The sequence below is a fragment of the Arvicanthis niloticus genome, chromosome 9, assembly GCF_011762505.2.
Source record: "Arvicanthis niloticus isolate mArvNil1 chromosome 9, mArvNil1.pat.X, whole genome shotgun sequence".
Classification (NCBI taxonomy): domain Eukaryota; kingdom Metazoa; phylum Chordata; class Mammalia; order Rodentia; family Muridae; genus Arvicanthis; species Arvicanthis niloticus.
Window position 1 is genome coordinate 32591986 of NC_047666.1, and position 23851 is coordinate 32615836.

At 41.0% G+C, this 23851-nt stretch overlaps 1 protein-coding gene across 4 annotated transcripts in view; it reads right to left on the reverse strand.

Annotated features, from left to right (window-relative positions):
• Positions 1-23851, reverse strand: part of Adamts9 (ADAM metallopeptidase with thrombospondin type 1 motif 9) — a 170572-nt gene that overhangs the window by 67819 nt on the left and 78902 nt on the right. For all 4 annotated transcript variants that reach the window (XM_076940139.1, XM_076940140.1, XM_076940141.1 and 1 more), the window contains 5 exons: positions 21159-21263; positions 20846-21013; positions 18800-19057; positions 15149-15310; positions 8695-8871 (listed from right to left, as the gene is read on the reverse strand). In XM_076940139.1, coding sequence (XP_076796254.1) covers positions 8695-8871; positions 15149-15310; positions 18800-19057; positions 20846-21013; positions 21159-21263 — 870 coding nt within the window. The remainder of the gene's footprint in view (positions 1-8694; positions 8872-15148; positions 15311-18799; positions 19058-20845; positions 21014-21158; positions 21264-23851) is intronic.

Genomic DNA, 23851 nt, shown 5'->3' on the forward strand with positions numbered 1-23851 from the left:
TGGCTTCATCAGTGTCCTGCAAACAGAACTGCAGAAATAGGTAAGCTGGCTGGGTGAGGGGTTTTGACTAATTTCAAAGAAAACAAACAGCACACAGTTTTGGAAAAAGTCTTTTGTTTTCCAAGTTTAGACTTTGGGTCCGGGTGGGTTAAAGGCAGGGCCATGTTATTTATTAGAATTTGAGAGCAGGGAGTGTACTGAAAGGAAGCTGGGATTTCCTTGGGGAAGGGAGGCATAAAAGGCACAATTTTCAGACACCCAGAGGCTTTTTATTTCAGTTACACAGGGCAGGGGGAACCATGCAGGAAGAGAGAGAATAGAAAAGAGAAAACTAAGTAAGATGGGCAGATTCTATCCTGGGTAGGAGGGGGCAACACCCCCTATTGCTGTCATTACAGGGCCAAAGTGGGATTACAAACAGCTTCCTAAAGCTTATCCAAAATTTCAAAGGATTCAAATAAATACAGATCTACTCTTTTCTCCCCAGTGAAAGAAAATGCAATCTGAACATATTTATTTAAATAAGTGTTTAAGAATAACATATTTTGTAAAATTTCAAATATACGTAAAAATTGCGCAATCCCCATTACCTCCTCATCTAGAATGCTCAAACCACCAATATTAACACCCCCTCATCTCTTCATTCAGAGCATCCCAACCACCACCGTCAACTTCTCCTTGCCTAGACACAGAGCAGGATCATTTCATCTTTTTCTGATTAATCAAGATAGCATGTCCTTTCTGAATGACTAAGAGTTTGATTGTTTTTTATTATTATTATTTGATTTATTTATTTAGGTCTGAGATGTTTTGGAAGTGGCTTAGGGGGTTAATTACTTGAATCTTGTTCTAAAGCTTAAATGATCTGAGGAGTGTAAGACTGGTAAGTATTCTTGATCATAGCCCACATTCAGAAAGAGAATTGGTAGCTTCATGGGTCAATTTGCAGGGAATACTTTTGCATCTATTTCAACTGTGTGTGTGTGTGTGTGTGTGTGTGTGTGTGTGTGTGTGTGTGTGTGTGTGTGTGTATGTAAGTGTGCATGCAGGCATTCTTTGGGGCGGAGGGGGAGGGGAGAGGGCAGGGGTTCTTTAGTTTGAGGCATGACTGAATGGACCCATCCAGGTTTTCTTAACTCTGCAGAGGATGATGGGGTTTGCAAAGGACAAGGACAACAATGAAGGTGAAGGAGAGGTCACCAGAAGCTCTGGAGTCTTCTGAAGAGTCTTTGAAATGGAGTCCTGCAAAGCTAATCTGCTCAGTGTCACCTACTGGGTTCAGTGAATATGAAAAGCTGTCTCCCTAAAGCTTTCCCTTCAGAGAGACAATGATCTCTTGGAATTCCATATTCTACAAGGTGGCTATCCATTTTTGCCCTCTCTCTAATCAGGTCTTGCACTTCCAACCCACTGCACACGCAAACATCTCTCTCCTTAAGTGAACTTACTGCCACTATGAACTTGAACTCTGAGATGAAGGAGAGGAGTTTGTTTTAACAGCTGCTTTTACAATGAGAGGCTGGAGTTAGTCTTCCCAGGACAGCTGGTTCTGATAGTCCGTCTTTACACTATCCTGCTTTTCTCTCATGCCCAGCTGTGGCCCGCTGACATTTTGTAAAACAAAGCACAAACCACCAGAAGGTCAAAAGAATGCTATTCGCTGGGGATGTGCTACAAAGCGACCTCTCAGTTCTGACACAGGAGTTGTCTCCACATTTACTTTGTTAAATTTGATTTTTGGCCAGTTTATAACTCGATCTGTTACTATAATTGTTAAATATATACTGCTGCCAGGCTGTCCATCTGGTAGTAACCAGCTACAAAAAGTTGCGTAACATGTAGGGTGACTATGGTTAATAGGTTTATAAATTAATACCTTTAAAATTGTAGCTTCTTGCCCCTTATTTGTATTATAAGTGTTTAGGTTTTGTTTTGAGTGGTATGGGGATAGAGTTTCAGGTCTGGTCCCTGCTAGTGATGCCTTACCACTGAGCTGTATACACCTCCAACTGCTTTTTAACCCTTTGAAAAAACCTTTTGGGACAGGGTGTGGCAAGGCTGCTCAGGCTGATTTACTTGGTAGCCAGGCCAAGGCTTGGGCTTCTACTTCCTCAAACAGGCCTCGTTGCCAGGATCATAGGTCTGTGCCACCAAGTCCACTTTATGTGTCCGGTGTTGGTAACATGTTACTAGTGACTTCCATATTGGAAAACAGGAGTACAGAGTATTTCCCTCACTGTAGGATGTTGTCAGGATGTGGGCCAAGGGGTACATTCTTTCCCAGAGGAGCCATGGGATCCAGATCTAGACAGGAATGGTGGATGTGTGTTATCTTGCTGACTACCAACTGCACGTGTTTATTTTAGCTGCCAACTTTCTATTTTATAAACTTCTAGAAAGGGAAGTTTTGGTTTTAAAGCTGTTCACAACAATAATCCCACTTCAAGGGAACTGTAAGACTGCAGAGAAGACAGTGCTTGATCCACACATTCCAGGTCTTTTTATTGGCCTCTATTAAATAACAAAGGAGAAATGTGCCCTTAGATCACAATTTCCCCAGGAGGAGCCTCTGGGTCCCAGCAAGGAGGAGGCAGAAAGTCTGGTCCTCCATTGACTGTGGGCCTCAGACCAATCAACCATATTTGGGATAAAATGTGTATAGATTCTAGGACAGGGCTTTAAAAACAAACAAGGAAATGAACAAATAAAAACATTTTTAAAGTTTCTGTTCCCACTGTGCCAGGTGTCTTTAAAAATGATTGGACAACTTCACATGTACTCGGATTGCTGATTTTTATTTATTGAGTCATCCATCATCAGGACCAGCGAGGCCGGTGGGTTCTAGTAGCAGATTGTTCTATTAGTTTTAACTGGTGGAGCTGCCAGCAAAAGGTGTGTCCCGTCTTTGATTACATGAGTTTGGCTCTCAACATTTCGTGCTAAAATTTCCCTTTGTCATCTGCAATGCACAGCTCTGATTTGCTCCGTGCTGTGTCTGTTGTACCTATAACAGAACCCAGCCCACAGTAGACACCTTGGATGTATTTGTTGGGAATTGATGGCTTTTATTCGGAAGGGAACAAGGTCAAATCGTTTACTCCTTTACATTCTCCTCCAAGGGACATCTGGATAAGTCCTTGCTAATGTCCAGGATCCCCTCCTAGCTAATTACTCTTGGGTACAACCCTGCTGCCCCCTCCACATTCCAGGGTTTTCATCCCTCTCCTCAACAGAGGTACAACTCCTGAGTCAGGCAAAGGAAGTAGTTTCCCCTGAGAGCAGAATATCTCTTCTCCTATTTGTGCTCAACCTCCTATCTTCAGACCTAAATACACAGAATAGAAATCTGCTAAGCCACCCTGAACTAGCTGACAAAAGATGAAATAGCTCAAAAAAGACATAGGCATACAGTCACCATAAACATAAAACAAATTTAGTCAGTTGTTTTCTCTTCAATAAGTAAATGCAGACATGCATTCTGATGGCTCCAAACACCCCAAACAGGGGTGTTTTATAAATAGTCTTAATCTATATTGAATTTAGTGAATATGTGATTTCATATGTCATGGTATCCTGATAAAAAGAAATCCAAAACAATGTATCTAGCTCAGGTTGAGCAAGACAATCAGAAGTTCAAGACCAACCTAGGCTATAGCAAGATGTTGCCTCAAAACAAAATGGGTAGTATGAATATTGTATTTTTAAAAGGGCTAGCAACATGCTTATTTTAGTAAGCATATCACTTAAATTTTTATTATATATATATATATTTTTTTTTTCCCCAAAGTTGAAATCTTATGTGATCATACAACTTTGGCCAAAAATACATCTTTAACATAAAAGAGAGGGTTGTTTGAAAATGGCTACCTTAAGGTAGTTACATGACACTTCTGTAACTGCTGGTTATGGGAAACTACCAATAGGACCAATATTTAGGATTTTCTGCTGTTAGGCTCAAATACACAATGCCAGAATCAGCTCAGTTTCGTTCAGGTTGAAAAATATTTGAACATTAGGAATCTCCTACCAAAAGTCTCATAATTCATTGAACGTAACCTGCTTTATGTCTCTCAAAATGGGATTAACAGAGTGGGCACATGCTATGGGAGGTCTTGCCACTAAAGCAGATTATGGCAGCATGCAATGTGGTTTGACAGTGGTCCTCCTCATAGGATAGCAAAAAGGCTGGCATCCACACAGAATGCTCAATAAGGTTAGCTATGGTCATCATCATCTTCTTTGCAATGCTATTTCATGTCACATCCTTATAAACCTCTAACTCATACAAGGCTCTCCTCTCCTTTATTTTGGATGTGTTGTTCGTAAGGACCACTATAAACGAAAGGATGAGATGGAGGATGGGATGAGGCATAATCATCTGGATGTACATGTTTTCAAAGGGAAGGCTATCTTGGAACTTCCACCTTCATTGCTATTATATTTACTTTTCTTTAATAATAAGTACTTTCTGAAGCAGATTGAAGGTAAGCAAACAAAAAAAGTGGCAAACAGAAGCGTTCTGCAGCTGTCTGGGCAGAGACCCAGGTGTAATCCTGTGTGTACACATTAGTGGTTTATCTCAGAATCATCTCTTCTAGTCATTTTTTTTTTTTTTTTTGGTCTTCTGGGTATGTTATACCATTATTTTCAAATTCAGTAAACAGAGCATTCCAATTTCTTACTTGAAACTCAATAAGTCAAGACATTATTAAAAAATAGAGAGCTACCCAACACAATGTTAAGCCTTACAAGTTTTTGTTCATCAAACTCACATCACTTCTGATTCAGATTTTTTTTTTTTTTTGGTTTTTTGAGACAGGGTTTCTCTGTGTAGCCCTGGCTGTCCTGGAACTCACTCTGTAGACCAGGCTGGCCTTGAACTCAGAAATCCGCCTGCCTCTGCCTCCCAAGTGCTGGGATTAAAGGTGTGCGCCGCCACCGCCCACCCCAGAATTCTTTTAAAGTAACCTTTCAAAATGCACACTTTAGCCTAGCCAATGACATGAAGTTTAATACATGGCTGCTCAGAGTTTGGGGGAGGGCGACAGGACAGAGTTTACAAAATTAATATATATATATGTATATTTTTAATCAAAAGAAACATACATTCATTTCTAATTCATATAGCCTATTTGCCTTCATAGTCAGCTCATACATACCAGGTTTAAACATTGCTTATGAAATTAAATAACATGAAAAAATAAATATACTTTATTATATAAACACATAGAACTCTGTACCACTCAAAACATTCAGAAATATGTAGATGTGGCTGCTTAAAACTATTCTTTAGCAATATGGTTGTGATACTTATAATCTTTTTTCCTAGTGATATAATGAGGTTGTAAAACACTGATATCAAACATCTTCTCTTTCTACCTATAGGGACTGCACGTTGTGATATGAAAATGAGGTAGACACAAGTACTTAAGTTTGCCAGGCTGAAACAAAAGCATAGCTCCCTTGCAAGCTTATAAACTCTCATTCTTCAGGTTGGAAAGCACAGGCCTCAAAGGCTCCGAGAATGCATATAGAGTTGTCATGGAAACGCCCAAACAAGCAATTTCTGCAAGGAAGAACCATCTCCAGGATGATCAGCAAACAGAAATACGGGGCATTGCAAAATGAAATGTCACCAAACTGTCCTGCGAGTGTGACATTGGCAGTGACACCACTTTCTTCTAGGTGGATTAGCTCAGTCTAGAATGCTCCTGTCTTGTAAGACATTTCTTACTTCACCTTGACAATAAAGAGGTCTCTTTCCAGTTTGTCCCATTTGCCATGGGATACTTATTTGCTACCCAGTGTGCTCTAGGACTGGCTCAATAGCTCAACAGAGCTGAAGAACACTGTTTCCCAAATAAAACAATACCAAGAATCCAAGGACATTATTTTTAAGTAGCCAGTAAAGACATTTTTGTGGAATATTTTTCTCAATCATGTTCTTTTTTCTTGTTGTTTGTTTTGTTTTTGAGACAGGGTTGTGTTACTCTGTAGCTCTGGCTGGCTGGAAACTTACTATGGTCTCAAACTAGAGGTGATACCCCTGACTGAGACACTGCAACTAGTGTTACAACCATGATTCATAGATCTGAGCCAGAACCTGTGGTCTCTCAGAACCTGTGGTCTCTCTAAAAGGGTCGTTTGAATCTTAAATTCAAAGAGGCTTCATTGTACAGATACTGAAACTTGTAGCAACAATAACCTGGGGGTTTCTTTCTCAAATACGGCTCCTTCCCAGGCAGTGCTGATGTAAGCTGTCTCCACTTGACCTTGGCTGTGTCACAGAGCAGTAGTTACTTTGTGATACAGCAGTGTCTATGTGTGGGAGTTCCCTGGGAGCAAAAGCAACCCGTTGGAGGAGTCTGTTACCACTCTGGTCTCTTGTCAGTTTAAGCTGCTTTCTGTTGAAGCAAGATGTTAGCACCTCAAAAGCATTATATTTTTCTTTTGTAGTCTCGTTAACTTTACTGTAGTTACAATGGTAAAGCACCATTAAAAAAGACTTTATGGCTAGAAATGGGAGTCACTGAGGTATGCCAAAATGTAAATTCCTAAGGCATTATACCAGAGCATCCATGTAAATAAACATAAAATCAGAAATCAAAATCCTACGGCAAGAGTCTGAATGATTGCTCTCTCACATGTACATAAAATTAATATATTTAAGTTATCTATCTACTTAAACAAAGGACTTTTGATTTAATTCTTTAAAAAAAAAAATCACAGTTTAAAAGTCTTATAAAAGTGGCCTCTCTCTTAAGACAGTAGAATTGAAATCTAAATCAAACAAACAGTAGCTTTATGAGATTACATAGGCAGTGAAACTAGCTTTAAAATCCATAACCTACATATGCTAGAGCACAGAAATTTTAATCTCCTTTCTTCTTCTCTTATAGTTTAGATGATTGTATGCAGCCCCAAGGAGAACAGCAATATTAAATATACTTTTCAGTTCAAACAATCAGCAGCTTATACTTAAAATTTTAAGCTATTAAATTATCAATAGGGGATATACTATATTCAAGGAAGAGAAGAGAAACCAGCATATATATGTATGCACACATACATATATATTCATACATAGATATACATATATATACAAGCAGATATATCCCCAACATTATATTTTATAACTCACTATGAATATATTTTTTTCCATTTTCCTAAACTATTTTAGAAAAATATGAGATAATCTAAGGGTTAAAATCTAGAGAAGGAAAACACAGATTTCTTTTCTTTATCAAACCACAAGACTATGTAATAAGGAGGCCTGTAAGGTTCTCACAGGCGCCTCACTAAATGACTTTAGAACTAGTGACATACTTTCTTTGAGAGTGTGAATAGACTTGGAAGAATTAGCTCTGGGTGAGTGAACATGCCACAGGCTTGAGAAGGAACATTTCATGGACAGTAGTATGTGGCAGTGACAGAGAGAAGTTGGGGCTTTCAAAGAACATCCTGCCTATCTTAAGGTTACCTCAAGCTCCTTCAAAGTATACACCTGGAAAAGGTACCAGTGTGGTAGACAAAATATCCCTAGAGAACCATAGACAAGACACTGTAACTTTTCTTAAACTCTGGAATAAAATCCCACAGCCCAGCCAAAGAGCACAGTCCAGCTCCAGCTTCGACTTCTAGCTCAGTCAAATACAGGGCCTTGCAACTAGGTTATAGAACCAGCCTCCGAAGGTGCAGCCACAGATGCTGAAACCCTTGACTTGGAGAGGCATCAGTGGGTGTCAATCACACTACTACAGTTAATCTGCTCTTCACCTGGCACTAGGAATGAGTAAGAGCTTCCCAGGACCCCACTGAATAAAAAGGGCTCCTGGAAATGACTTTATATAATAGCTGATTTGAGCTTCACTGCAATTAATGTGCTTATAGGAATATTTACTATACTTACATGCATCAGACCTACTGGCTCCATAATTTTTGCCACAGCTTAGCTAAGGTATTGTGTTGACATGGTTAATCCTTTTGTTTGCTTAGAACTGCCTCAGAAGCTTGTATAGTATTTACAGTGGCAGACCTGCCTTACCATGTCAGCTACTGGCTACAGAAAAATAGGAGCAAAGTGAAAAATGGTCTCAGATGGACTTCCTGTCTGGGGGCAGGGAGGAGACTCCAGATACCTCGGAAGACATTGGGTCACTGATTATTACACTGGAGAATAATAATAAAGATAACAATAATAATTAATCTCCTGTATTTCCAAAATGACTAGTCTATTGGTGGGTATAGACTTCCTGTTGATTTTTGCTAAGGTGTATCCAAGTTTCACAAAAGCAAATGATAGTCCCAGAAGAAAAAAAGAAAAAATTGCCTGGCTCTCAACAAGTAGGAACCTTACTCCAATAGTCAGAACTACCACAACTTAGAAAGTGAAGATTGACTGCTACTAGCTGTTTCTCTAAATCATTAGCAATATGCACATAATACAGCTCTTTTAGGCACAGGAAACTAAGTCTTGGTGCCATTTCTGCATGAGGTATATGTTTTCTATAAAGTCACTTTGGCAGTGTCAATTCTATTGTGCTATACCAGGGAGAACCTAACAGGGCACTCACAGCACAGTATCTAGTGTGCCTTCATGGGCACAACAGTTCTTGGCTTTGAAGGCATGCCTCAGGATACTCCTAACAATTGTCTCAGAGCTTGGGGAACAAACATGAAGCATTAGGGCCGTACCGAGCTCCATGGGCCAGTACTCCACGCAGCATCTTGTGGGCAAGCGTGTGTGTTGCACTGCTCACGGTCAGGAGGTTTGTCGAGGACTTCACAACTCAAATCTGGGAAGCGGTCACCGTTGGCCCGCTGACAGACTACCAGTCTTGTCCGCATGCCTCCGCCACACAGCTTGGTACACTGGAAGAGGAACAAAGAATGCTACAGTTATTTTGTGTGAACAGCACATGACAAATTCTATTTCCCCACAGGAAACTTTTCTTGTCTACACTGTATTCTAGCATTGGGGCAGCCTAAGTCTGACAGGGAGAGCCAAGGCAAATTGCCACCCATGATACAGCCAATGGACCATGGTTCCTCCTGCGAACATTACATATCCCTCAGTGAGGGCTTCCTTTCATCTGTAATAAGGACTTTTATATCACTTATCTCATGAGGTTGAAAACACAGTTAACTTGCCTCATATATAATAAGCTGAAGGTTGGGAAGTTAATCAATCTCAATCCATAAACCAGTAGCTAAAATAAAACTCTTTGAGGTATACAAAGCCCAGTAAATAAATAAGTAACTAGAAACAACTCAATATTAAATAAAGTGATGATGGCTTGGTCAGTTTTATTTTAGTTGATGGCAGTTGATAATTTCTTTCTTTAGTTTTTGTTTTGAGACAAAGTCTCACCGTACAGTCCAGGCTGGTCTGGAACTCACTGTAATCCAGACTGGCCTCTTGCCTCAGCCTCCTGTGGGCTGAGATTACAGACATGAGCAACCAGGCCCAAATTCAAGTTTCATTTTTTAAATGTTGCTGGGTATTTAATCCAAGGACTGAGTTTTACACAAACCCACATGTTCCAGCAACTTCTATGAGGCTGTCATGGATGAACCTTTGCTGATTCTCTTATTCCAATTCTAATGCTCAACTGTTTAACTCTGTTTCAAACCTCAGGACAAGTACAGGTTTCCCTTAGTGTGGGCATCAGCATGGCAGCAGTGAATGCTAGCTGAAGTTCCCAGTGCTGGCAGGATTCACAGTTGTGAGACAGGAACAAGTTGTATTTCTTGGACAGCGCTGTTGTGTTCATATCCAGGAACACAGACATCCAGTGTCCCTGCTGCGTCAAGGCCAGTTCTCCCACAACATGTGGAAGGGTCAGCCCATGCTGATGAAAGCATCACCGCAAAGGCACACACTCACCTGGCTTGGATCCAACTACAGAAGCCTAATTATGGATCCCACAGGACAGACCGCACAGAGTGTTGGGAAGACTCACATCAAACCTTCCCTCCTCCTCTTTCCTTCCCTCCCTTCCTTCTTCAGCAGCACCACACAGAATGACCTCAGTGAGAGGCAACAAAAATGCCCAGAACAACTGCCTGGGACTTCTAGGTTCTGTGTATGAACTGATGAGACACAAGAGTGTGGGCTATTGTGACCATCATCTCCTGTTTTTTTTTTTTTTTTTCTTTTTTCTAGTGCTGGGGTCTCCCAGGCGCTAATTTTCAGGCTTTAATTGGTAAACAGTCACGACAGAACAACTCAACGAACCTTAAGTATGTGCTTTTCTTACAGATTCAACAACAATAAAGATTTTGATTAACAAAAATATGTATATAAGTCCCACTATAAACTATCACAGGAGCTCGAAACTCCCAACAATACTACTACTAATGCCTCTCACTCTTACTATTAATAAGGTAAGTTATTATTGCATTATTACAGTATCACTTGATCGATTGAAGTCTACATGTTAAGCAGTAATTGATGCTGTCTCATATAATAGTCATAAGTATTATGTAGGTGGTGCTATTACTATTTCAGTTTATGGATAATGATGTGAAAATTAGAGTAAGTTATTACTTGTTACTATCGCAAAACTGATAAAGGTCACAGCTAGGTCCAGCCAGATTCCACACATCCTGAACCAGGGTCTAGAGAGATGAGACTGTCTGATGCTTTCCTCCATGCACTTTCCTCAACTCCCCAGCTCTAGTCAAAGTTCTACAACCAGTGCCCTGGAAAAGTCCGGCACCCCAGCTTGTGTGGCCTTCAACCTCCAGGCATATAGAGAAAGAAATCATGGACACACTCCCATTCACAATAGCCTCAAAGAAAATAAAATATCTAGGCATAAACTTAATCAAGGAGGTAAATGACTTCTACAATGAAAAGTTTAAGTCTCTTGAAGGAAAAGATAGAGAAAACACTGGGAAAGTGGAAAGACAAACCATTACCATGCTCATGGGTTGATAGAATTAGTATTGTCAAAATGATCACTTTGTCAAAAGTTATTTATAGATTCAGTACAATCCCAATCAAAATCACAGAAATTAAAAATCATCACCACCAACAAAAATATGTTACCAAAAAAAAAGCCTGAATAGCAAAAACAGTCTTGAACAAAAAGAACAATGCAGGAGAGATTACCATTCTAGACCTCAAGACACATTACAGACCCATAGTAATTAGAACAATAAGACACTTGCCTTAGTTAGGTTTTTCTATCGCTATGATAAAACACCACGACTCAAAGCAAACAAGGGTTAATTTCATCTTATGCTTCCAGGTAACAGCTCATCACTGAGGAAAGTCAGGACGGGAACTCAAGGAGGGCAAGAACTTGGAGGCAAGAACTGAGGGCACAAACCATGGCTTGCTCTCAATGGCTTACTCAACTTCCTTTCTTTTATAGCCCAGGACCACCTTCCCAGGAATGGTACTACTTACAAGGGTCTGGGACCTCCAACATCAATTACTGAATAAGAAAATGCCTCACACACTTGCCTAACACCCAGGTTTTTTTTTTTTTTTTTTTTGAGGCATATTTTTAATTGTGCTTCTCTTTTTATAGATAACTCTAGCTTGTGTTAAATTGACAAGAAAAAAAAAAAAACCCAGCAAGGACCAAAGTGCTGGTGCAAACACAGACATATAGACCAATGGAACAGAACTGAAAATCCAAATATGGGCACACTTAATTACAGTCAGCTAATACCTGACAAAGATCCCAAACACATATACTGTAGAAAAGAAAGCATCCTTAACAAATTGAGCTGGGGAAACTAGATGTTCATATGAAGAAAAATGAAATTAGACCCATATGTATCACCTGGCACAAAAACTAAGTCCAAATGGATCAAAGAGCTCATTGCAAAACTTAAAACACAGATGGATATAGGATATAGGATATAGGACATAGGACATAGGACATAGGACATAGGACATAGGACATAGGACATAGGACATAGGATATAGGATATAGGTGTAGGGAGGGACTTTCTTAGCAGGACCCAATTTGCCCAGGTCTTGAGGGCAACAACTGTCAAGTGAGACTTCACAAAACAAAAAAGCTCTGTACAGCAAAGGAATCAGTCTGAAGTGAAGAGGGATCTCACAGAATGGGAAAGACTCCTTGCCAGCTATATAATAAGACAGAGAATTAAGATCCCTAGTACATAAAGAACTCAAGAGTACTAAAAAAAAAGCTAAAGTACAGTGGCTCATTAAAAATAAAACAACTAGGATTGGGATCTGAACAGAGAGTTCTTAAAGAAAAAAGAAATGGCTAGGACATATCTCAAAAATGTTCATTATCCAATAACAATTAGAGAGTGAATATCAAAACAATGTTGAGATTTCATTTATCCCAAATGAGAACGGCAAAGACCAACTAGACAACCGCCAACAAATACTGGAGGAATTTGAGGGAAAGGAAGCCCTCATTCACCTCTGATAGGACTCCAAAGTGGTCCAGCCACTGTGGAAATCAGTGTGGGAAATACTCAAAAAGCTAAAAATAAAGCTAAAGCTGATCCAGCTATACTTCTCCTTGGCATATGCCCAAAGGATTGGACATCCTACTCTGCAGATACTTCCTCAGCCATGGTCACTGTGGCTCTATTTGTGATAGCTAAGAAATGGAAATAACCCAAGTGTCCTTCAACTGTCAATAGACAAAATGAAAATATGGCACATACACACTATGAAATATCAGAGAGGAAAATGAAACTGTGAAATTTTCAGGTAGATAGGATGGAACTAGAAAAGAACACATCGAATGAGGTAACCCAGACCCAGAGAGACAAATGTCACTTGTTTTCTGTCTAATCTGAGTTTCCTAAAAAGAGACAGTAGAGTTCAGGGGAGCAGTAAAGACAGAAGTAGCAGTGTACAAATGATTTGAAAGGAGAGATGGGAAAACGGAGGCTCTTTCATTAGGGAGAAAAGAAGGAGGTGAAGAGGAAGTGGAGAGGAGAGTAAGATAGTAAAGATGTATGGAAAAATCATAGGAATCATTATTTATCTATCTAACATTACATATAATATTGACAAGTCTGTGTATACATATATAGTTACATATATTGTCTGGGCTGAAAAGCTTTTTTTTTCTTTCTTTCTTTCTTTCTTTTTTTTTTTTTTTTTTTTTTGGTAGGGTGAGGTATAGTTACACAGTTTCTCTGTGTAATAGTCCTGACTGTCCTGGGCTCACTTTGTAGATCAGGCTTGCCTCAAACTCATAGAGATCCACCTGTCTCTGCCTCCCGAGTGCTGGCCTGAGAAGCTTTCTTCTGAGTTGCTGGTCAGAGTTATCTAAGAGACTCCAAAACATAGGCTAATGCTGTTGCCCTTGGTGCCTCCCTGAGATGGAAGGTAAGTTACTATTGCCAAATACACTAAGTATTTCAGAAACAGGATCCAGAGCTAGTTCTGGCCTCAAAGCCTCCTCTCTGAGGACTATCTTTCATGGTACCAGAAGGTGCCACGCAAGCTTCCAAGAAACAAATAGTCCTTCCCAGCTATGATGCCTATGTATTAAAAGACATCCAACATGACAATATCCCCAAAGGAGCAGTAGTGGCATGCATACCTTGGTGATAACCAACAGCTGTATACTTGGACTCAACAAAAGGGAAATCATACATGGTACTGAAAACATAGCTAACTATGGCTACCTGAGGCTAATGAACCTGTGGTCTTGGAGGAGCTCCTACAGCCACCACTTTACTGAGACTGCGTATTTCCAAAATTCATTTTAAATATTTATCCTTATACCCACCATCAAAGAAATATCTCTTTGCAACCACCACAGAAAACCACAGTTGTTCAAAATGCAGAGAACAAGTGGCCATATGATACCTAGCCCCAAATGAGCTATAGGGCACATATGCATGCATATATATAAAACAATCCAGCTATTAACACAACTCATGCACCTCAGGCGCCAGGGAATCAGAGTAGAGAGCTATGAAAAGATTGCAGCAGCTAGAACAGGATGTTTGCTGTGAGATGTCATGTCTTGAAATGCCAGAGAAGCTACACTTACGAAGTCTCATAAACATAGCTGCCTAAACAAATCCTAAACAAGGATGGCATTAATAGATATTCTACCATGCAAGGGAAATGTCATCAGACTCCAACCCTAGACAAAGAACTATAGACACTTATGAATATTATTATATCAATTATGAATATTAATTATGAATATTAAAAGTGAGAGAAAGAGTCTTCCCCAGGGAAGAGCACCCAGATTACTTATCCAATAGCAAGTGGTCATCCCTGGAATCTTATACATAGAAGTAACAATATATGGAACAAACAAGTTGAATATACATATTTAGGGTTACTATTATTGTTGTTTGTTTGCTTTGTTTTGTTTTTCCAGACAGGGACTCTCTATATAACCCTGGCTGCCCTAGAACTCACTTTGTCTTTGAATTCAGAGATACAACTGTCTCTGCCTCCTGAGTGCTGGGGTAAAAGACATGTGCCACCATTGCTTGGCTCCTATTTAGGAATATATATATATATGAATATGTATATATATACAAATATATGTATATATATGTATATATACACACACACACACATATATATATATATATATATATATATATATATATATATATATATATATTAATTATATCTTAGTTAGAAAGAGAGAGAATCACAGTCAGGAAGTGACTTTTTTACACACCCCAAACACCATATTAGCCTTTATAGGGAAAAGTAGGCAATTCTGCAACGCTAACAGTCTTTATTGGAGCATGGAGAATATACAGCTCATCATTTACTTAGTGTCATCTGTGATAAGAATAACACCCATTTTGTTTTTGTAAGAAATTTGAAACTTTGAAAGGCACTCTGCTATGGGGACGAGTGCCCCCAAAACTATAAGAATAATGGCAAGACTCCCATGGCTACTTTAACACGTGATTTCCACCCCTTATAAGCATTCTTTTTTTTATGCACAATCTTTCCTCACTACCCACCCCTTATATATTCAAGTTTTCTCTCATTAGCAGTAAGTGCATTTAAACAGCAGGATGGAACCTACAGAGATCTCCTAGGGAATTGCAGAGCAGATAGAGAAGCTTCTCCTAGATCTTGTTCTGAACAATGAAATCTTAAACAATAGCAGCCAGGCAACAAAGAACAGACAGACAAATGGTTCTCTCTTACCTCTCCCCAGCTGCCGTAAGCCCATTGGGGACATGGGCCAGACTCACAGGCTCTTTGCTCATCGGGTTTGATTCTTTCTACACAGTCATTGGCTGTGTATCCGTTTTCATCCTGACACACCACAACTCGCCTCTGGGAGCCTCCGGCGCAGGTACTAGAACACTAAGCACACAGAGCAGCAGATTTATCCTCAGCACCACCTGCCTCCGACCCACATATAAACCATCAAGTCAGATTCCATAGACAGTCTTTATAGACATTGGAGAAATTTAGTAGAGAGATTGGGTACTTCCCCAAGGTGGGGTTGTTCACTTTGTACACGTATGCAAATGCCTGGATAGTAGAGGGGGGCTTCCCTTCACATTCCTCAGGCTGTCAGCAGGGGTTTGGCTGCACTGAGTGATTACGGTTAGAGTTCTCTGTGCAGCTCTGTTCATTGTCCACCCGTGTCTGTTGTCCTCGTTTCTGAGAGGGACAGAAGTGTCACAATGTGTGGACATTTTTCAAAATGTCAAGAACTTCTAGAACCAATGTTTGAGTCTCTTTCGACACAGAGGTCCACTCATACTTAATAAATTGTCAATTATGGAAATTAAACTTGCATGTGAACTCCTTCAGTGACTCTGTAATGGTACTACAGAATGTCATTTAGACATAGACAGTAGGTGACTATCCGCCCCGACCCCCACTTTCTTACACTTCAGCGGCCGATGATAGTAAAGCATGCTTTATTTGTGTTCCCCTTCCTCAGTGAACTCAATTGAATTCCATCTTGAAAAACCTCTCAATCCATTTCAGTGGAATGTTCCTGAATGGCCCTTGTTGTTTGCATTTTGGTGTTTCCCACACACCCTTCTCATAGCTCTCCTATGAACTTTCAGCTGAAGTGTTTCTCTTTCCAGAAATTCCTTACCTCTTTAACCTAGTGTACTTTCTAGCACCCTCCACTATGATGACCAGGAAAGGCTGGACTGCCTACACTCATTGAATCTTTGAAGCCATGCAATTTTCTCCACTAATAAGCCGAGTGGTTTGGTTTTACTTGTAGATTCCGATTTTCAGAGAAAGTTTCTTACTGAGTAGCCTAGGCTAGTCTCAAACCGATGTGTGATTCTCCTGCCCTGGTCTCTAGAGTGCTAGGATTGCAGGCATGGGGGCCACCAAATCCATCCCACCACTCACTGGTTCTCAAAGCCAGTGTCATTTAAAACTACTCTCCGACTGTGCTTCCACCAGCCGGTGTCATCTCAAGATGTAAAGAAAGAAACAATGTTTCAGAGTGCATTTGACTACAGCTCAGTTTCTGTGCTGGGAAATAACGGTTGCTCACCTATCTTGGTCAATTGATAAGTGATTTAAAGAGTTAAAAACCTTTCAGAGCATATGGCACAGTCATAGGTGAAGGCTTTTGCCTCTAAAGCTGATGCCCTTGGTTTGATTCCTAGGACTCATTTGGTGGAAAGAGAAAATTGACTCTGGGGAGTTATCCTTTGATCTCCTCTCATGTGTGAACACACACACACACACACACACACCATTAAAAATAAAAAAGGTAAAAACACACCCTATGCAGAACTACCACTTTTCAATCATAGAGTGGAACAATAGATTGATTGGTAATATCTGAGAACTATTTAAGAGTATTTTGTCATACAAATTTATATTCTTTTCTCTGAAGGTTCTGGTACACTTACTCTAAGCCTAGTTGGTTTTTCCTTTGTTTTAGTTTCAAGTTAATATATAATAATGACACAGAGAACAATTATTTTAATTAGCTTTGAGGAACAGCATTTAAAATGCTAGGAAAGGCCTGTGTGTTATAAATGGACTTGCAATATCCCTTGAGCTTTCCACCCGATGGATACAGTTTTGTATCCCTTCCTTTATGTTGTCATCTATGAGTCTTGTCACCCTACCATAAGGAGCACTCAGTGTTACATGCCATGCTCACCCAGTCGCTATGTTAAATGCAAAGATTCCGGAGCAAATTTCACTCCCCAGGGAGAGATGAGACATGACAACATGAGGCAAAAAATTAAAAAAATGAAGATAAAAATTATACTGTACAGCTGAAGCCTCACTTAGAAAAAAGAGAAAAATAAAAATAAACACGAGAAAACCAAAAGCACCATAAGGAAAATAATATTCTTTCCTGATCTAATCCTTCTAGGTTGGGGACTTGGCCTCAGGGAAGAATCCTTCAACTTGAAACAAACACATCTTCCCTACAAATGGATTCAAATAAAAATAGTACTAAACAACAAAACAAACCCCTCCCCACACCACACATCATCAACAACAAAAAACAAACCAACAAAAACCAAACCACCACCACCACCAACAAAAACCCCTTTCATAGCATCATCAAAACATACACATGTGACTTCTGAATCTTTTTTTTTTTTTTTTCCCAAGCCAGGAAAAACCATGATGCACTCAGTAATCAATGGCTCTGATCACTGGTCAGTTTTTTAGAATTGAAAACCTGAAAACTTTCCTAAGTAGGGGAAGGAGACTTGCAGGAAATGGGAGAGGAAGCGGAGGAAGGAGAGGAGGAGGGAGAGGAGGAGGGGGAGGAGGAGGAGGAGGAGGTGGACAGCAGGTGAGGGTGCTGGGTTAGAAAGCCACTCAGGAGTCTATACACAGACTCCAATCAGCACCCACAGGCCAGTGTTCCCACTGCATTCACACTCCCCATGGGGGAGTGGCAGACTCTAATCCTTTCAGCCCAGAAATAATTTAACACAATTAGCGGTACTAGAGGGAAACTAGACACAAAAAAAACTAACAAGACTCCCAGGGATCAGCATGCCCACTCTCTAATTACTCGGCCTGCAGAGGCTGTTGTCATCCTTTCCTTTGGAATGCCATGAAATGTTTCAGCATTCTACAACGTATTTTTGAAAAATCATCCAGCATGATAGTTTAAAACCATCCGAATGCAATTTCTTCTCTTTTGACATTAAGTATTTTTCAAGGCCTTGGTGGCGGGAAGGCCAGTAATAACGAGCATGATGAAGATAACTCAGCAGTTGCTTGGCTTCATCCTGAAGCAGGTGAGACACAAAAGCCCTTTACATAATCATCTCACGTAACCCATGAAATGACAGAAAGGACTTAACATTGTTATCCTATCGTGGATGAGGAAATTGAGGTTTACCTAGGAAAGGTTGCCTGCCTCCATTAAGAACTTCCCTTCAGCCTAGAGGATAGCTCCTTATGTGAACTCGCTTGCTGCCAAGCCTGGTAACCTGACTTCAATCCTTGGACCCACACAGTGGAAGGAGAGAACCCACTGCAGCTATCCATGATCTGGTTCGCACAATCATGCAGTGGCAGGCATTTATATGTACAAATGAACATTTAAGGAGAAAAGAAAAAAAAAATGCCTCTTCAGAAGTCTCTCTGCTCTCTCTCCTCCTGGCCTTCATGGTTCAACCATGATGTCTCATCACCCAGGAGTGAAATCCCCTCCTCCAAAGGGTCTCTTCCCTGGGACAGCAACGAACCCATCAGTACTCACCACACTTGACTGCAAATGTGTCAATAATCTTTCAAAGGAAAACTGCTTCAGAACCAATTCCAGTTTGTTTCCCCCCCTCCCCCAGACACTACTCAAGTCGGAGATAAGTAAGCAGAGTGAGTACTCACTGCTCCCCAGGGGCCTGTTCTCCACTGGTTTCCTCCAAGCACGTGGGTGCGGCTAGGGCTGTCACTCCTGGGACGGAAGTCCTCATTTTGAAATGGGTGAGCCAAGCCAGTCCATTGAGGGCACGGCAACATGGAGCAGTCCTGCTCAGTCTCTGGGATATAATCTGGGTCACACTCACTCCGATCAATCACATGGTCGCTGTAGTTGACACACACCACTTGTCGGGTTGCCTTACCTTGCCCACAAGTCACGGAACACTATGTTGAATATTTAGAAAGAAAGAGGGGGCCATCATTTGGGAGTCAGAATTATGTTTTTGAGTATATGTTTCTTCAGGTGGCTGAATATTTTCCCAGGTGCCCAGCTAAAAGTCTTAGAATCAGCCTTGATTGCTTTCTTCTGTTTCCATCTGATATCTCTCGACAGGATTAAGGTCATAGTTCTCAGCTAGGCTCTTCTGCTTAGGACTTAACACACCTAACATACGTGTTGTTTAGCAGTGACAAAATGCCACCCATTACCACTTAATTCATGTACCCATCTGGTGACTTCCCAGCTCACTTAAAATAATATCCAAACTCCTTGTTGATTTGCTAGGCCTTTTCATTGCAGAGCCTCCGGCTCCTGCCTTGGCTGCTCTTTCGTTCTTGATATACTGTACTTAAAGGTTCTTGATCAAGCCAAGAACCACTCATCTCAGGGCCATTCTGTGAATGCAGTTATGCAATTGCTGTGGCACCAGACAGCTTCGAACTCTTCTCCCCCCCACCCCCCCAACCCATGCTTCATGCATTAAAGTGAGATTATTTGTCATTTGTTGAATACCTATTTTCTGTTAAGCATGCAATGTATAATCTCAATCACACCAACAATGTCTTAAAATAGGTATTCATCCTGGTCATTTTTTAAATTTAACTTTATTTGCTTATTCGGTTTTGTGTGTGCGTGTGCATGTGCGCGTGCGTGCGTGTGTGTGCGTGCGTGTGTGTGTGTGTGTGTGTGTGTGTGTGTGCGTGCGTGCGTGCGTGTGTGTGTGTGTGTGTGTGTGTGTGTGTTTGTGCAGGCCTGAGGAGAATGACCAGCATTGTCCTTCTATAATTTCTTGTTTCTTTCCCTCGGGACAGTGTCTCACTAAACCATAGACTCTTGGTTTGCAGCTAGGCTGGCTAGCCAGCAAGCTCTGGGAATCCTTTGAAATCTGTTTATCTCTGCTCCCCGGCACTGAGTTACCAGCATGCCCGCCATGCCCAGGCTTTATGTGAGTGCCAGGAGTGTAAACTCACATCCTGCTGGCACCGAGAGAGCTCTTACCCATTGAACCATATCCTAGGCCCATTCTTCTTTTAAGAGCAGAGGAAAAACTGTGGCTCAAAGAGTTCCAATTGCTCTGAATCAGGTAATCAATAAACGACTAGGTCTGGGAATCACTGTCTCACACATATATTTTGAAATGTCTTGCAATTCTAATCTTATTTTTCCACAGCCCCCCTGTTTACCTAACCTAAGCTACTTCCTGGATTGTGGGAGTGTTGAAGGCTGACATCAGAAGTTGCCTGAAGAAAAGGTTCATCTGCTTTTTAAAAAGTCCACACAGATGGTGCTTGTTTCCCTAGAAGACAGGGCCCACAGCACTGTGAGAGGTCCCATGGCACTCCTGGAAGGGAACCAAGGGACACACCTGCCTTTGAAAGATCTCAGGATGCATGAGCAATCAGACTCAAAGTCAGAGAACCCCCAGCCTGCTTCCTCTCCTTGCCACTATTGGGGCTCTGTAAGTCAGTTGCAACTGACGTGCTTCTGCAGACTGAGATTGCAATCAGCCCAGCAGGACAGGTACTGATTCACATACTGTTTTTAAATATTCATTCCTTGGACATTTGACTAAGATTTCCTTCATATTTAGCTAGGTACATGTATGTGAAACAGGATCATTTAAGTCTCATGTCCAAACTCTGAAATATTATCTATTCATAATATGGACCCTCCTACTCCTTCTTCCCTCCCCATCTTCCAATTCCACCCAACCCTACAAAATTCACGCTTACAGAGCTCCAGTCTAGAGCCTTCCACTGTCCACAGGGTGTCACAGAACACTCTTCCTTAGCTACTGGTTTAGGCAAAGTAGCACAGGCACTCTCCTCAGCCACAGAACCATCCTCATCCCGGCAGCTGACGTATCTCATCCGGGTACCTTTTCCACAAGTGGCTGAGCACTGGGTGTGGGAGTGAAAGGACACAGACATGTCATTTGAGATGGCTTCCTAGTGTTTTTTCACTTAGCCCAGTTTCTTATCAGATCTTAAGCCTCTTTCTATAGTCAGGTCACACCTCCCCACTTTCCCCCAGTCCATTTCTTACTGGAGTCCAAGACCCAAATCTCCACTGGGTTCTGGGTACACTATGTGCATTCCTCCTTGGTTCCAGGGCCAGTATGGAAGGGTGACAAGATGATAATTCACAGTCCTGGACATGAAAGGAGAAAACATTTACCTTCCAGGCAGCGTATGTTCATTGAGACATAGTCATGGTCAGAGAGCACACCACACCAAGAAGTCTAAATACTCTTATTTCTGCCTGTTTCTATAAGTCTTGCTTAGCCCCGACCTCTCTCAGCCCCAATGGCTTCAGAGGCAGGGAGGAATACAATCTGAATCCTTTTCTGGATGCCTTAACACAGAGCAGGGTCCCCTTAATGATCAGTAAAGCCCTGTTTAGTCACCTGTTTATAGGAGGAGAGCAAACACTGTGAAGGGGTGTCTATGTCTGGAAAGAACAGGATAACATTTAAAAATTATTAACTGTTAATGTTTAAATATTCTCAAGGCTAAATTGCGTTCTCACACTTGAGGTAGTTTCCTAATCAAAACCTGCTAATCCTAAACTGGTTTTCCCAGGGGGCACCTAGAGATAACACCCCGGGCCCTGAAGGTCAACCTTTGATTAAAAAAAAAAAAAAAAAAATTTCTGTAGGCCAAAGGTGGGAATTCACGTAATGCCCCTCAATCACTGCGAGAACATTGCTGTAGTGAACTCAGTCGTCTGTGGGTGGATACAAGTCTCTTATTTACAGAGTGGAAAACAAAAGAGCACACCTGTTTATAATCACTCCCAGCCTCAGGAGCTGGCCAGGCTCCTCGGTTTGATACATAGTTATCAAGGACCTAGGAGTCAGCTGACTCGGTGCAGAAGTGCTGGGGCCTGAGACTGAAGGTCACTGATGCTTGGCCTGCTTGTTCGCCTTCAAACTTTACATACGGTATAACTTTACATAGTGTGAAGATTCTACTACCTGGCTCCATGCCTAGCTGTTTGCCTGTGCTCCAGAGTCCCAGGGGAGTTTTTCGAAAAGTAAACAATTTGTCCATAGGCTTTGACTGTGGGAGCCTATGGATGAATGAACATTATAGAATGAGAAAAATCCCATTGAAATTGCTAAGGGAATTACTAAGTTTTCACCTTATGTAAAGAAAACATTTTCTTAGGACTAACTACTGTGTGTGTGTGTGTGTGCGCGCGCGCGTGCGTGCGTGCGTGCGTGCGTGCATGTGTGTGTAGGCCAGAGGTTCATATTGGGTGTCTTTCTTAATCACTTGGTACCTTAATTTTCGAGACAGGGTCTCTCACACAATGTGAAGCTCGCTGATTGGCTGAGCTTGCTGGTCCATGAGTTCCAGGGGGATACACCCATTTCTCCCTCCTACTTTAGGGTTACAAACATACCCCTGTGTCCAGCTTTAAAACCGGTACTGGGAAACTGAACTCAAGTTCTCATGCTTGTGCCGAAAAAAAAGAATTTCCCAACTGAGAGAATTCCCTGTCCCACAACCCTCCCCCATGTCATTTTGAATATTTTAATAAAATTATAAAAATAGAGTTTATACAGGTATACTACTTATTAGGTTAATTGATAAGCAGCAATAATATGATGAACATCATTAAATTCACCCTTCATGATTCTTTATCCATAAATGACAGGTAAATGACAGGTAGTAAAGTGCACCCACCTGAGGGTGCCCAGCTTGGGTGCAGTCCATCGGCTGCACAAGGCTTTTTTTTTTTTTTTTTTTTTTTTTTTTTAATGAGTTCTGAGTACAGACCCGGCTTAAATCTATCTTTAGTAGTTAACAAATCTGTTATGCAAACTCAAACCTTCTGTTGATGTAAATAATAGCAAGATCACACAGAGTTCACACACACACAGTTCACACACAGGTCAGTGAGCTTGTGAAGCACCATATTCTCATGAGGGGAAAAACTGTGTGTGTGTGTGTGTGTGTGTGTGTGTGTGTGTGTTTGTATATACAAGCAGAATTTACATACAGATATTTGTATTTCTGTCCATATTTAGACATTTTACTGAGTTACATGATATATAGCAAAAATTTTACCAATAACATTAATACCTACAATTATCTCAGCATTCATATAGCCAATTGATTCTAATAATAGACTTCTATTGATTATTTTTTTGTTGAACTTTTGAACCTATTGCCAAAGGATGACCATAATTGCTGAGAAAGATAGTTGAATTGTGTCACTGAGTTATATATAGTGTGTGAGTGTTTGGGAGGTGAAGTGTGGGTAGGGATGTAGCTGAGTGGGTAGAATCCTTGCTAGCATGCATGAAACCCTAGGTTCAATACATAGGACTGCTTAACCTAGGGTGACACATGTTGGGAAGCTCACGACTCAAGAAGTAGATGGTAAGAGAATCAGAAATTCAAAATTGTTCTTAGCTACAAAGAGCGAAGCCAGCCTGGGTTGCCTGAGACCTTATGCTACTGAAGAAAACTTCTTTATAGAATCAGATAATCCATTTTCAAATATTCCCCTCCGGGTGTTGTTCATAGTGAACTGACTACAGATTGCTAAAGTCTCTCTGTCACTTTCTGAATTCAGAAACAGTGGACAAAACAGTAAATGAAACTGTAAATTATAGCACCTGCTGGCATCTGTGTTGCCTGCTCTCTCCCCACGCTGGTTGCCAAGCTATGCACTTGACCTTGTTAATAGAGCGGAGGAGACACCACAGCTGCATACAGGTGTCAGTG